The sequence below is a fragment of the Clavelina lepadiformis genome, chromosome 4, assembly GCF_947623445.1.
Source record: "Clavelina lepadiformis chromosome 4, kaClaLepa1.1, whole genome shotgun sequence".
Lineage (NCBI taxonomy): Eukaryota > Metazoa > Chordata > Ascidiacea > Aplousobranchia > Clavelinidae > Clavelina > Clavelina lepadiformis.
In genome coordinates, this window is record NC_135243.1 from 23,892,369 (window position 1) to 23,907,174 (window position 14,806).

The window sequence follows — 14,806 nt, forward strand, 5'->3', positions numbered from 1 at the left end:
ACCTCCATTCCTAAATTAAACAAATTTTCCATCATGGAAATAGAACTGGTGGTGCTGTCGCCAACAGGAATGGGATTATGGGGCAGTCTATCACTGCTATGCTTGTGTCAGAAATCATTTCTGATTTTAAATGCAGGTGAACCCTTGTTGCATGATGCGGTTTAAAATACTTTTCTTTATATGCTGGGGGAAGCCATGTTGCCATATCAAATAAAGATGGAAATAGAACATCATCAGATGCAACAGCAAAGTCAAATCTGCATTCTATAGCAGATTTAATCTTTTGTCTAAACGCAGAAATATGAACACTAGCACTGCTTGTAGAGGAGCTTGAGTAGTTACTCAACAGCCCTTTAATTAATGCTGTAATGGCTGCAGTTGTCACATATTTATCTCCTTCAATAAAGTCACTGTCCACCTTTAGAGGTAACAGTTCTTCCACGAGTCCTTGGACTGTTGTAATTCCTATTGGTGTTGTTCCTACTTCCTACGGTTGTTATTTGTGCTTGCAGAGAGACTGCCTTCAATTCCGCTGATATTTAAGAACACATGCTTTTTCTTCAAGTACTTCAACAGAATGCCAGTACTGTTGCAATATGATAAAACTCCCTTGCAATGGCAACACGCTATTCTTTTCATCTGGCTTACAAAAATGTTCCCACACGCTGAAACTTTTTTTTTCGCCCAAGACCAGTTGACATAACGCAGTGATTAACAGATTACCTTATTCCTCATCACTTACGTACAGTCTACTGCTTACTTGTTGTCTTGTTTACGAATCTCAAGCGCATGGTTGGTGAGTGAATCAATGCGCGCGCGACTGCACAGCACACGTAATAAATCATTCGCCCGCACACACATGCAACGCGTGCAAACTTGAACTTTTTGTTGGCGTTTTGCGTTACGGATGATTGAACTAAAATTTAGGCAGGACAAGTTTTTTTACTCGTACTGGGACGCACTGCGTATCTTCAGTTCTGATAACTGCATAAACTGTGTGAACTCTATGAAGGAAGAAAATAGGCGCTTGGAACAAACAGTCTATGAAGACGACGCGCAAGACTAAAAATATCAAATTTACGTGTGCCCCACCCATGGTGACCCATTAAAAAGCTTTTGAAGTTGTTCAAAACTTTATTCCAATTGAAGCAGTTAGTTTGTTGCTCTTAAAAGAAGCGAGGAATTGTGTTAATCATAGCAAGAGTTGTTTCTACTGCACAGTCAGTTTAGTTTGTACTTTGTGTATTTAGCAAAACTTACGATTGGGACGGTTTTCCGGCGGCAGTCCATAGAATCAGCCATCTCCATTGCCTCCGGTTGATCAGCGTGACACTTGCCACGTAGGTGTCTCATGAGGCCATTCCAAGAAGTCAGCATCTTTTCGCAAAGTTCGCACTCGAAATCACCTTTCCCAATATGTTTTTTATCGTGCACGACTTTGCAGTGGCGCGAGATATTCGAGTTCATGACACCACAGTATCTATAACAATTACTAACACCATTGTATGTCATTAGTCTTGGACAAGTTAGACTTTTGGATAAAGGATAGAGAAAATTTATCGCAGATAAAACTCGATCCAGATCACTTTCTTCATACACGTTTTGATACTGCACGTCCTGTCGTGCTCGGCAAATGTTACCGGCCTTTCTCTAGTGCTGGCTCGAAGAGACCTGCGGTTAACTATAGAGTTGTATTTCAAAAAATGGTAAAAACTAGACATGTTATAACAGCAGTACAGGCATCGGTAAAATGTCGAACACGGATGAATGATAAAAGGGCATCCATGACTGGTGGTCTTACCACAATTTGAGCCGGCCCGCAGGTCAGGCCGGTCTTATGATGCAATACCTGTCAAAACTTTAAGTAATTATCAATCACTTACAAACTTGACAGTCAACAAAATGACCAGCAATATGGGGATTTGGGTGGTGTCATGTTAGGAATTACTTTTAGGCGGGCCCAAGGCCAAGCCAAGTCTTACTGTTTGACTCCGAGCTAGTTGTCTTCGACTCCGTTGCGTCTCGACTGTCTCAATAATGTTTCTTCAAATCAACACCAACTTCATAAGGTCAAATTGTTATATTGTCCGAATAAGTTGTATCGAATTAGAAATATTTACACCATGCTTCCAATTCCCAATGTCTTAGTAATAACTTCAATTCAAAGGAAATAACTCAGAAGGAAGAGAATTTCCAAGAGGGTTTTCTCAAAGAGAAGAGAGCGATTTAAGTCCAACATTTGCTTTTATACTAAAATATTGACCAATGAGCGAGTGCCAATTAGCCATACCCTGAAACGTATCTCTTGTCAAAATGTTCCCTTCTACTTTATCACGAAGCATTGAAATCGATTTACATCGGTACAGAAAAACACTTGACACACTTACTACATCACATGTCGCTTTTGGAACTACGCTTGAATAAAGATTACTAGAAACAATACATTCTACGTCATCTAAAAGTTTCATCAAGTACACTCAACTTTACGCTGTGAAAACAATGCTACTTGAAACATTTTAAATTCCTTCGTTTGAATAAGAGCTCTTACCGGAACCACCCTAACCCTCACTTCACCCAAATCTGTTTTTCATTCTAAATCCCAAACACCAACGTGTGCTATCCCCAAACAACCAAGCCTTTTTCTAATTTCGGCTTGTAATATTGGACTTAAACCCAGCGAAGCGCTTTTCCAATTCTCACCAACTTATAGGTCATAACCCAAAACAACGATGCTTTTCACCAACTGCAGCTTGTGTTAATGGCCTTAAACCCAGTGTTCACTCAGAGTAACGTTTTTCTGATTCCAACAAACCAATTGGTCCTTATCCTCAAATAACGATGCTCTTCACCAATTGTGGCTTGCGTTATTGACCTTAAACCCAGTGTTTACCTAGCGAAGCGCTTTTTCAATTCTCACCAACTTATTGATCATAACCTCAAACAACGATGCTTTTCACCAAATGCGGCTTGTGTTTTTGACCTTAAACCTAGTTTTCACTCAGCGAAGCGCTTTTCCAATTCTCACCAACTTATTGGTCATAAACCCGAATAAGGATACTTTTTCCAATTGCGGCTTGCTTCATTGGCCTTAACCCTCAGGGAAGCGTTTTTCGATACCTCGACAGCTCAAATGGTCTTAACCCTAAGTAACTTTTTCCAGATAGGACGTACTTTTTGTCAGATAGGAAGGAAGCAATTTCCCTTTACACGTGGCCCTTATTAACTCTAACAATTACAACACACTCAAAAGTCAGATTGCCAAAAAATGATAGTATTTGAAAATTTAAAACTGTTACGATAGCACAATCGAATATTGGGTACGAACGAAAAAAAAACTAAACACAATGAGATAATTAAATACATTTCACAGTCCAACAATGAATAATCTTTTTTTCCCGTCTTTGTGCCGATCTGATAAATTCCGCCACCCGATCCTGTATCTGCTTTGGAGTTTTCCTGGCGCACAAAGGCAGGGCGCCACTCTCTAAAGCATCCCTTGCCTCTGCGATGAAGATTCTTTGTTGTTTCTTAATGTTTTGGTCAAAATACCTCTTCACTTCGAAACGTTCTTCTTTTGTGAATTGCCTTCTGAAACAACAAATAGCAATATATAGCAAACTGAAATTTAATATGCGATGTTTCACGTCCATTGTAACTTACAAATGATTTCTCTATTGGCACAAACTACAGTAGATGGGGAAAACAAACCTGTTCCGCTTTACATTTCTCGTCCATGGTCGTGGCTCCAGTGTTTTACTTACTTCGGTAACTTCTAATACTGGAATCTCTTTCTGGGTGCCAGGTAGGTCTGTCTCCTCGTCCGCCACCACTTCAGTTTGTGCATTATCATACTGCAAACAACAAGCAGGTTACAAAGGATAGTCGCACAAACCACACAAGATGAGAAAACAAACCTGTTCCGCTGTACATTTCTTTTCCAACGTCGTGGCATTCAGTGTTTTACTTTCTTCTTTAATTGCTTCAACTGGAATCTCTTTCTGGGTGCAGTCACTCATATTGTCCATGCTTTCAAATTTTAACTCTTAAAAGCTCCAACCCTAGCAAAGGAAATAAAAAATACACGTGTTAGGGTTAGGCTACAGTGATAGGCAAGGGATTCCGTTGCGTAAACTGTCAGGCGTTACCTCGGAGAGACGTTTAGTACTCGATTGTGACGGTCCTTCTTGATTTTGTGGGTTTTCATTCATTTCCTCCGGAGAAGTTACCTCGGAGAGAAGTTTAGTTCTCGGTTGTGACGGTCCTTCTTGATTTTGTGGGTTTTCATTCACTTCCTCCGGAGAAGTTAGGCCTACCTCCGAGTGAGGTTCACTCGGTCCTGCACTTGGTTCTGGAATGACACATCCAGAAGTTTCGCCTTCCTCAGCCACGTTTCCCAATCTTTCTCCTTCAACATCTGCGATATCACGACCCTAAAACACAATAAAAATCAGGATGCCTAATTCCAGTTCAACGTTTATGCGAAATACAATACATTTACTTCACTAAACTGCAATCTTACATAAATGGCTTGAATAGCTTCAAAGGCGATGATGGACTCGTCGCTTTGCAACGGATTGATGTAATGCGTTTCCTGTGTGGAAGGCAGGTGCGCCATATGACCTGCCACCATTTCCCGTTGTTGCGGGTTTTTTGCGCGGATCTGCAAAATAATATGTGCATTGTATTGTGCATTGCATACTGCAAACACCCAACAGGGTATAAGAAATAGTTGCACGTACTGCAGTAGATGAGGAAAGCAAACCTGAGTGGCTGTGCATTTGCGAACCATTGTCGCAGTAAGTTTTCGGGCGTTTGGCACTGCAGTTTTACATACGTGCTTCATAGCTTTAGCGGCGTGGGAACTGGTGAATTGCTCTCCACGCCACTCAAACACATACTTTTGTTCTTCCTCCATGCCGATGAACATTGAAAGGGCCTCCATGACCTGTGGTCTCACCACAATTTGAGCCGGCCCGGAGGTCAGGCCGGTCTTATGATGCTTGACAGTCAACAAAATGACCAGCAATACGTACTCGAATCACGGAAAGTCCTTTCTGTCCTTTTTCGGCCGCCTTGGCTTCACTGACCGTCATGCCTCGGTCTCGGTCTCTGGACATTTTCAAATGCCAAGACGGTGAAAAGGACTTCCCCGTATGCACGCATCCGCATAGATCCTGGGTGCTCAACCATGTCTGTAGATAATGGAAAAGTAAACCCGATTTACTAGTTTTGCGTCGCACTACTTATGTTGCATGTCTCGAATGCATCTTGTGACGTATCGTGAATTAAGAACTTTATTCACATCTTCTGTTCGAATTGCGTTCCTTCTATCCCTCTCCCTGATTTCGTGGCGTCTACAAATATTTTCGGCAACATCAAAGTTTGAACCAAACTTCAAAGAAATCAGTAACATACCGCTCCTGGGGGCGTCTCCGGTAACACTCATTCCATTGTTTAATTCTGATCATGCTTGGTTCAAATTGAAAGCTGCACTCTGCCGCATGCCTCATAGTTAGGAATTTTATGAAATTAATTAGTGCGCAATTGTGCGATATGAAGGTGGAAGGCTTGCACTTGTTTTCCTCCAGAAACTGCCAATATAGTCTGTATTAAACGTAACAAACCACAAAAGAAGCAAATTCTACGCAGGTGCTTACTTTAATGTGCTTTTCTTGGTATGTGTCCGCATACGTATGTGGTATGGTATACGCGCACAAAGACAGGGAACCCTCTTCCAAAGCCACCCTTGCCTCACGGATAAATATCCTCTTTCGTTGTCTAATATTTTTACCAAAGCATCTCAAAACCTCTTCACTCTCCTCGTTAGTGAATTGCTTGCGACTTTTCTGAAACATCCAATGGCAAAACATAGTTAATAAAAGTTAGTATCTTATTTAAATAACATGCAAAGCTCCAGTTAAACACCATAATTTACAGTTGTTCCTGTTCAACATTTTTGGCACACACAAAAACATTTATTTCGCTGAGGCTGCAATCTTACATAAAGTGATTGTATGGCTTCAAAAGCAACGACTGACTCATCGCATTGGAACCGATTAATATAATGCGTCTCTTGTGTGGATGGCAGATGCGCCATATGGCCTGCCACCATTTCCCTTTGCTCCGGGTTTTTAGCGCGGATCTGCAAAATAGTATGTGCATTATCATACCGCAAACACTCAGCAGAATATAGAAAACAGTTGCACATACTACGGTAGATGAGGAAAACAACCCTGTTCCGCTGGACATTTCTCTTCCATGGTCGTGACATCCACTGTTTTACTTTTTCCTTACATCCTTTAACTTACATGACTTTCTGGGTGCAAGGAAGGTCTGTCGAATTGTCCATCGTTATAACCTTTAACTCTTAAAACTTCAATAAACAATCACCTAAATGCTCCAACCCTACCAAAGGAAAGAAAAAATACACGTGTTGGGGTTAAGGCAATTTCGGAATCATAAACTTGAAAAATGCTTCCTTCTAATAGTTCTTGTAAATTTTATGTTTCCGATAATGGAAAACGCGATTTGACGTTATGGACAATAAAAACATGAACATGAACATTGCTCGATCTGAATTCAGCATTCTACATCAAGGCACAAACTTATTGCGGACAACACACTAAATCTTGAATTTCTTTGAGTAGAATTTGTGTTAGAGCACTTTAGGTTTGAAATATTATCCTCTAAACGTGGCCCTAAAAAACTTTTCCTAATTACAACGCACTCAAAGGGTAAGATTGCAAAGCATTTTCATTGTTTGATCATGTACAACTACCACGCTATCACAATCGAAAATTGAATATAGAACCATTAAAAACACAACGAAATTACTACATAAAATTCACACTCAAACATTTAATTGTTCTCCTTCTCCCTTCTTTGTTCCGATCGTATGAACTCTGCAACCCGATCCTGTATTTGTTTTGCGGATTTCGTTGCGCACAAAGACAGGGAACCCTCTTCCAAAGCCACCCTTGCCTCACGGATAAATATCCTCTTTCATTGTCTAATGTTTTTACCAAAGCATTTCAAAACCTCTTCACTCTCCTCTTTAGTGAATTGCTTGCGACTTTTCTGAAATATCCAATGGCAAAACATAGTTAATAACAGTTAGTATCTTATTTAAATAACATGCAAAGCTCAAGTTCCTTTGCTACTTACATATAATTTTGTTGTGGTTTTGAGAATTGGTGTTTCCACAGTTGTCCTCAATCCACCGGCGCCTTCCACTTGGGGAGATGTTACTGCAACATTGGCGGATTGAGGGCTATAGTCAGGGCTGGCTTGGTCTTGCTGGTGTGCTGGCTGCTGGCACCGTCAGGGTTAGGTGGGTTAGGGACACTCGAGGAGCTTTCCCCTTGATGTGCCTGTTCGGCAGCGCGTTCGCCTTCTTTTTCGGTAACACGACCCTAAAACACCATAATTTACAGTTGTTCCTGGTTAATATGGCAAAGGTTAATATGGCAAACAGCAGTTCACCATATCCCCGCATGTGCTCAGTTCCTGGACTTTCATCCATTGCTGTAGATATTGAAAAACGCAAGTAAACAGTAAACAGTATTAGGTTTTGCTTCTCACCACTTACTTTGCAAGTCCCTTATGCACTTTAACGCTTAGCGCGACCCGAGGACTTTGTTTACGAACCGCATTCCTGCGGTCGCGTTCTTTGATTTCGCGCCGTCTACAAACACTTTTGGCAACATCAAAGTTTGAATGAAACCTTAAAAATACTAAAAACGTACCGCTGCTGGAGGTGTCGCCTGTAACATTCATTCCATTGCTTCAATCGAAGAAATGAAGCCGGAAAATCCAACTTGCACGCTTCGGGATGTTTCAGTTTGATGAACTTCAAAAAGCCCACTACCGCCGCGTTATGAGCTATAAACGTGGACGGCTGGCACTTACTTTCTTTCAGTGGCTACAAATGTCGTATGTAGTAAACGCAACAAACCACAAATAAAAGAAGATTTACGCAAACACTTACATCGATGTGTTTCGCCTTTTAAACGTCCAAATCAAAAGTTGTGAGGTGTGAAAAGCTGCAGTCCGCAACTATTCTTTGAACGATAGCCATCTGTTTCTCTGCGTCCTCTTTTTCCGTTTTCCTCCACCGTCAATGCCCTGAAGGAACACGGAGAAACTTTGGAGGCATTCACTCCAAGTAAACCCCGGGATGCTTGAATCAGGTGACTGTTGAGACAATAAGTGTTATAATAATACGCACAACTAAGAGCGCAGCATGTTATGAAGCATTTCTTCTCTCTTAAAACTTCTTAAGACTTCTCTTTAAACATTGCTTAATAATTATCTACACAAGTAATTACCTTTGCCGTATTTTCCTTTCGACGGCGGTCGAGCGATGTCAAGATTTCTTTCACCCTTTGGGCATCTTCTGTGTGTTTCGACCCTTTCAAGTTTTTTTCAGAAACTTGACGTTGTCACCGCATAATGGCACAACCTATCTTTACCGTCGCGGTTAAACTCGTTATAACTTCCCCCGTGCATGTTGCGGCAATGCCTGTTCATGTTCAGGACCATTTTCTCGCAGACCCTTAACAGTACTTCGGCTTCCTTGGCCACAAGGTTTTTTTCTTTGCTCGGCCTCTGCACCACTCCTGCCTGCGACCAACTCGTCCGGTTCCCCGTCATCACCATCCACCACCGCCTCGTCTTCTTTTCTCTCCGATACTTCTTGCCCCGCTTCCTCTTCCATCTCTTCTTCTGATTCCTGCCCATCATCACCATCCACCACCGCCTCGTCTTCTTTTCTCTCCGACACTTCTTCCCCTGCTGCCTCTTCCATCTCTTCTTCTGATTCCTGCCCATCATCACCATCCACCACCGCCTCGTCTTCTTTTCTCTCCGACACTTCTTCCCCTGCTGCCTCTTCCATCTCTTCTTCTGATTCCTGCTCATCGTCTGACTCATCATCACCATCCACCACCGCCTCGTCTTCTTTTCTCTCCGATACTTCTTGCCCTACCGCCTCTTCTATCTCTTCTGATTCCGATTCGATACTTTTCTTTTCGCTTTCATCATAAAACAAAGCATTTAAGTCATCACAGTTCACACAAAACGTGGTTATTTGTAAAACCCCGCTTAAGTTCAAGTCATGTTACTCACAGACTCCTGTCGACTCTTTCCAGCATCAAACTTAACAAAAAAATGTAAATATTGTCAATTAAAATAAGAATAAGAAAACTTTCAAAATTTGTATGAATTTGTGTCAAGAACAGAGTATTTGAAAAAGTGAAAACACTTCCGTAAACCCTTGCATACACGACCTCATTCTCTGCTTCTGAATTTCAATGTAGCTAGGGCCTGCGTGTTCCAAGTTTTGTTGGATTTCTTTGTTTGTTTTTTTTAATAAGCTGCAAAATAAAATAACAACATTTTATAACTTGTTAATCAACAGAATTTAGAAAATGAAAAATCAAACTACCAACCCTTTTTGGATGCTTGGAAGGGCTGACGATGGTTTCCATGTCGTCATTGGACGACGAGCTGAATAGTACAGATTAGAAATCCATGTCCAAGTCACTGTCGTCGACAGGACTGGAACTATCATCAGAGACAACAACTTGTCCATTACTCCCCACGCCACGCGGAGACAAACTTCCTTTCCTGGTGCTAGCCGAATGAAAGAAAAAAGCGCTTTTTTCGCCGGCGGTCTGACCACGATTTGTGCCGGCCCGCTGGTAAGGCCGGTTTTATGATGCAACACCTGTAACATGGACCGTAAGCCGCAGTTAAAATCCCATATTAACCTGCAAATCTGCACCATTTTTGACAGGATCTTCAGCGTCAAACGAAGGCCCACACTAGAGAGCGTCGTTATCAATGTGATGGTCAAGTGTCTTTTATGCTTTTGCCAACACAGCAAGACCCTGGTTCATTCCACTGCCGATTCTTTCCTGCGACACACTAGCACTTGTCTGACATCTTGTGTTAAATTTCTCAATTTAAAGATGTGTTTAGCAGGGCAAATTACTGACAAAAAGTCGCACAAAGTTCCCACACCGGCGGTCCGCTTTTTTGTAGCAATGCTGAAAATAGTAGGGAGTCCAATTGTTCATTTCTTAATTCTTCAAGTTAATTACTTTTCTGTTCACTTTCCACACATTTTCAGAGAATTTCAGTAATCGTGTTGCTTGACCTTTGCTATGCACTGAGTTCTTTGCTGCATTTAAGCACAAAATAACAGGATTTGCGTTTAAATGCATTGGGCAAATGCAGTTACCGATGCCTAAGATGTCTTCCATCCCCAATTCTCAAATGGTAGCTCTAAAATCCATGACCCCTGTTTCTGGAGTGCATCTGCCAGCCACCAATATAAACTTAAATATGATATGTATGCCACCAATGCCAGCAAAACTCTTGTGCATATAGTCATTCAGATATTTTCATTTCATTAGTATAATATTTTATCACTATTTCATTCCATTATTGCTTGTATGCAGAAGTTGATTTTTCAGGGCCAAATACTTAATCTTAATCGACAAATTCCAACTTATATTCAGCGTTCTGCAGCTCGTTCGCGTAATAGCTCTCTTGGGTTGCAGAGCAATGGGCCATAAGCTTCGCCACCAAAAGCGGTTGTCTATAGCCCTGATTGGTTTTGAACTGATTTTTTCAGGTAATTTAGGCTACCTGCTGCAGAATAACATGAGGATCAGATCCTATAGTTTGGCTTCCTTCGCTGCCCCAACTGAACATAATTAATTTTTTTTACTGACCACCATTTCCTTGACGTGTGTTCACAACGAGCTTGTCTTCGACAAGTAACTGTTTCGTTGCCAAAAGTACAATGTGTTCACGAGTCATACACACAAAAGGATTAAAACCTTTATACTTATTGCGAGGAATCCAAAAGAATTCTTTATGAGTTGACTCTTTATTCTTTATGATTCTTAATTCTTTTGAGTAATGCACACAAAAGGATTAAAACCTTTATACTCTTTAAACCAAATTTAAGTTGATTTGAACAACTTACCCTTTTATCATTCATAACTTACTCAGCCTCTACATTTGGTAGCTCGTTGCTGCATTGCTTTTGCTGCATCGGAACTTGTAAGATTGTTTGTGATTGTTTATTGTTGTGTCTTCGTAGAAGGCAGCTGGCAGTCTTCATCTAATTTCTAATTCATCATCAACCAAATTTAAGTTGAACTTACCCTTTTTTCATTCATAACTTCATAGGCTTCCTCAGCCTCTACATTTTGTAGCTTGTTCACTTAAAAGCTTTCTTGTGTGCATGGGCTATGGGCCCTATGCTTGGCCACCAAAAGGCGGCTGTCTGTAGTTGAAAGCCTGTAGTTGTCAGATAAGTTAAAAGTCTTACATCTTGCACAAAGTGTTGCGGATTGTGTTTTTAATTTTGATTTCCATTTTCCTTAGTCATGGTTGGATGATTTTGGTACAAATTGCACAGAGCCTGAGACAACCTTTTTGTCGTGTGTCTGATAAAATTTTTGCTTCAAAATTCCAGCATCAAGTCTTTATCTCTCTTAGGGATTTGAATATCTCAAGATTATCAGTTTTGTTTTGTAACAATGGAGACAATGAAGTCATGGGAAATGATTTGAGATAATAACAGTCCTCCTGCTTACTGGAATACCTGCTTTATTCAAATCGGCCCTAATTTTTTTGGCTGAACATGTTGGAGACTTCACCACTTGCCTTTTCATGAAGATGTCAGCTCTAGGAGTTGTTTCCCAGGACGACCACTGCGTTTTGCATCAGTATAAGTTCCTGATTTCTTAAATTTTACAATTGCCTGATGCACATAATGAAATTGTATTGGAAATAACAATCAATAACGAAAAGTGATAAGGTCTTCAATGAATTTTCGATCATCTTCAATGCAATGATATTTTGCGCCTACAATTATCGAAGGTTCCTCAAACAGATTAACAAAGCATCGTTACCTTTCAAGTTCAGCTCACATTAACACATTACTCAGTATCTTTTGCAAAGGTAAAATTTACTGAAACACACGAAAACAATTCGGAAAAGAAGACAAACAACGCGAACATAAGATCTTCAAAGCTTAACTATGATAACAGTCATGTTGTCAGTGCTACCTCTGTACAAACTCATGTCAATCACATCTTATGGAGGGTTCCTCAAACAGATTAACAAAGTAAAGATTAAAGATTAACCCTTTTTTCATTCATAACTTCATAGGCTTCCTCAGCCTCTACATTTTGTAGCTTGTTCACATAAAAGCTTTCTTGTGTGCTCGAGCTATGGTCCCTATGCTTGGCCACCAAAAGGCGGCTGTCTGGTTTCCTAGATCTAACCTAATACGAAGTCAGACCAGTAATGCACACAAAAGGGTTAAAACCTTTACACTTATTGCAAGGAATCCAACTTATACTCTCTAAACCAAATTTAAGTTGATTTGAACAACTTACCCTTTTATCATTCATAACTTCCTCAGCCTCTACATTTTGTAGCTCGTTGCTGCATTGCTTTTGCTGCATCGGAACTTGTAAGATTGTTTGTGATTGTTTATTGTTGTGTCTTTGTAGAATTCTAATTCAATTTCAATTTCAAATTCAAATTAAATTTCAATTTCTAATTCAATTCAAATTTCTAATTCATCATCAACCAAATTTAAGTTGATTTGAACAACTTACCCTTTTATCATTCATAACTTCCTCAGCCTCTACATTATGTAGCTCGTTGCTGCATCGGAACTTGTAAGATTGTTTTCCTCTATGTGTAAACACAATCTCACAACCTTAGCCATTGAACCAGGCAAGGTTGTCCAGCCCTTCCTTAAACCAGCCAGGCATAATAATTGTTGCATCTCCATGTTTTGTGATCTTGCCTCTGCATTAAAAACATCTAAATATTTTTCTATATGAAATAAGAATGTTTTGACTTACATAAATATTCCAACGTCTTTTCCTGGTCCTGCAGCCATGTTTTAGCTCTTACTCACCATATGCGATGTTTCAGGTCCATTGCAACTTACATATGGTCTCACTTTGATTGTGAAAACCACTTTCTGGGCGCCAGGCAGGTCTGTCTCCTCGTCCGCCACCACTTCAGCTTGTGCATTATCATACTGCAAACAACAAGGAGGTGATAAAGAATATAGGCACAAACTACAGTAAATGAGTAAAACAAACCTGTTCCGCTGTACATTTCTTTTCCAACGTCGTGGCATTCAGTGTTTTACTTTCTTGGTTAAACGCTTCAAATGGAATCTCTTTCGGGTAGCAAGGCAGGTCTCTCATATTGACAATCCTGATAAACGTTAACTCCTAAATAACTCTTTAGCGCAGAGGTGACCGACCTCTTAAACTTGCGAGTTGCAAATTAAATACAGTAGTTGATTAGTAGGAGGTCGTCTTCATTTAAAGGCATTCTAAAACGCATGAGTAAATGTGTTCAATACGAGTTTTCGCCGCTTCTAAGATGCGAGCTAACGGTAGCGCTAGGGCACATTACGCATAAGGGTATTAAGCTAACACGAAATGAAAGCTTTTGTCTTTGTTCACAGAGTTGTCAAATACAAACTGGCACTAGATAAACTAATAATTTGGTTGGAAATCACTAGATACCATAGGAATTGTTTCGTAACATGTGGCTTTGTGATGGAATTTATAGGCCACATGTTATGGATTTCTGTCAGTTGTCAAATAGGTTAAGTCTTCCATCTTGCGCAAAGTGTTAAGAATTTTGATTTCAACTTTCCTTTGTCATGGTTGGATGATTTTGGCAGTAACAAAGATTCCTCCAATTCTTTAAATGAAGCAGCAAAGATTTGGCTATATCCCATACCGCTTCGCCAGCCCTGCATGGTGGATAACCCGTATGAGAGTTCTGTGGTCATTCCCATCTCACTGTACTTTATTTTGGCTAAATAATGAACATCGATAAGATACCTTTGTTGATATATATGAATAGGCCTACATTAATGATTGTATTGAAATGGAATGTAGGAAGTTTTTAAGTTAGGTTTTCCCACAATTTTCTACTGCTGTGCTCGGCAAATGTTACGGCCTTTCTCTAGTGCTGGCTCGAAGAGACCTGCAGTTAACTTAGAATTGTATTTCAAAAAATGGTAAAAACTAGGCACGTCTACACAGCAGTACAGGCATCGGTAGAATGTCACTCCTTCGACGACGGGCAAGGTGTAATCACATTTATCAGTGCTTCTGGCCAAAGGCATAAAATACTAAGGCATCTCAAACCAAATAGAAAACAACGTATGAGTTGTAGACTGTAACTAAGTTCAATCCTTGCCTTTTTATGGTTTGATATTGACATGGCCTTGACTGCCGCAAAAAAGTTTGGTTGCTCCTAGTGGAGTTGTTGGAACTTGTGGCAAAATATCATAAAAACCACGGTTAAGCAATAATTGTAAATCTTACATTTTAAAAATAACAATGATCACTTGCTTCAAATGTGATTTGAAATCCTGACGCTGTAAGACTGTCGCCAGAGGCAAATTGTATCTTAATTTCTTTTCCTGTGATATTGAACGGGGCCGGAACGACACTTGTTAAATAATAGGAAATCCCCTTCCTTCATCCGATATTATCTGCGTCATTGTTTGGGAAAGATGGCAGTTGGTCTTAAAGTTGACATCCTACTCATTTTATCTGGTCTCTGTTTCTTCTGCATGGACTTCATGCGTCGCCAGTTTGTTACAGGTAACTTAATATGGGCTTCCATAGGCTGTACTAGACTTCGCCAATCCTTCTGGAACGTTTGCAAACTTCCTGGCTGCAGTAATGGGTTTGGCACTTCCCATACTTGAGGTATCTAACAAGTCATCGTCAGATTC

At 40.4% G+C, this 14,806-nt stretch overlaps 1 protein-coding gene across 1 annotated transcript; it reads left to right on the top strand.

Moving 5' to 3' along the window:
- Nucleotides 1-7,448: 7,448 nt before the first annotated feature.
- LOC143453073 (uncharacterized) lies at nucleotides 7,449-9,044 on the top strand. The gene is made up of 2 exons (XM_076954223.1): nucleotides 7,449-7,546; nucleotides 8,552-9,044. Exons 1-2 carry the CDS (start codon nucleotides 7,449-7,451, stop codon nucleotides 9,042-9,044), a joined length of 591 nt encoding a protein of 196 aa, XP_076810338.1.
- The last annotated feature ends 5,762 nt before the right edge of the window (nucleotides 9,045-14,806 follow it).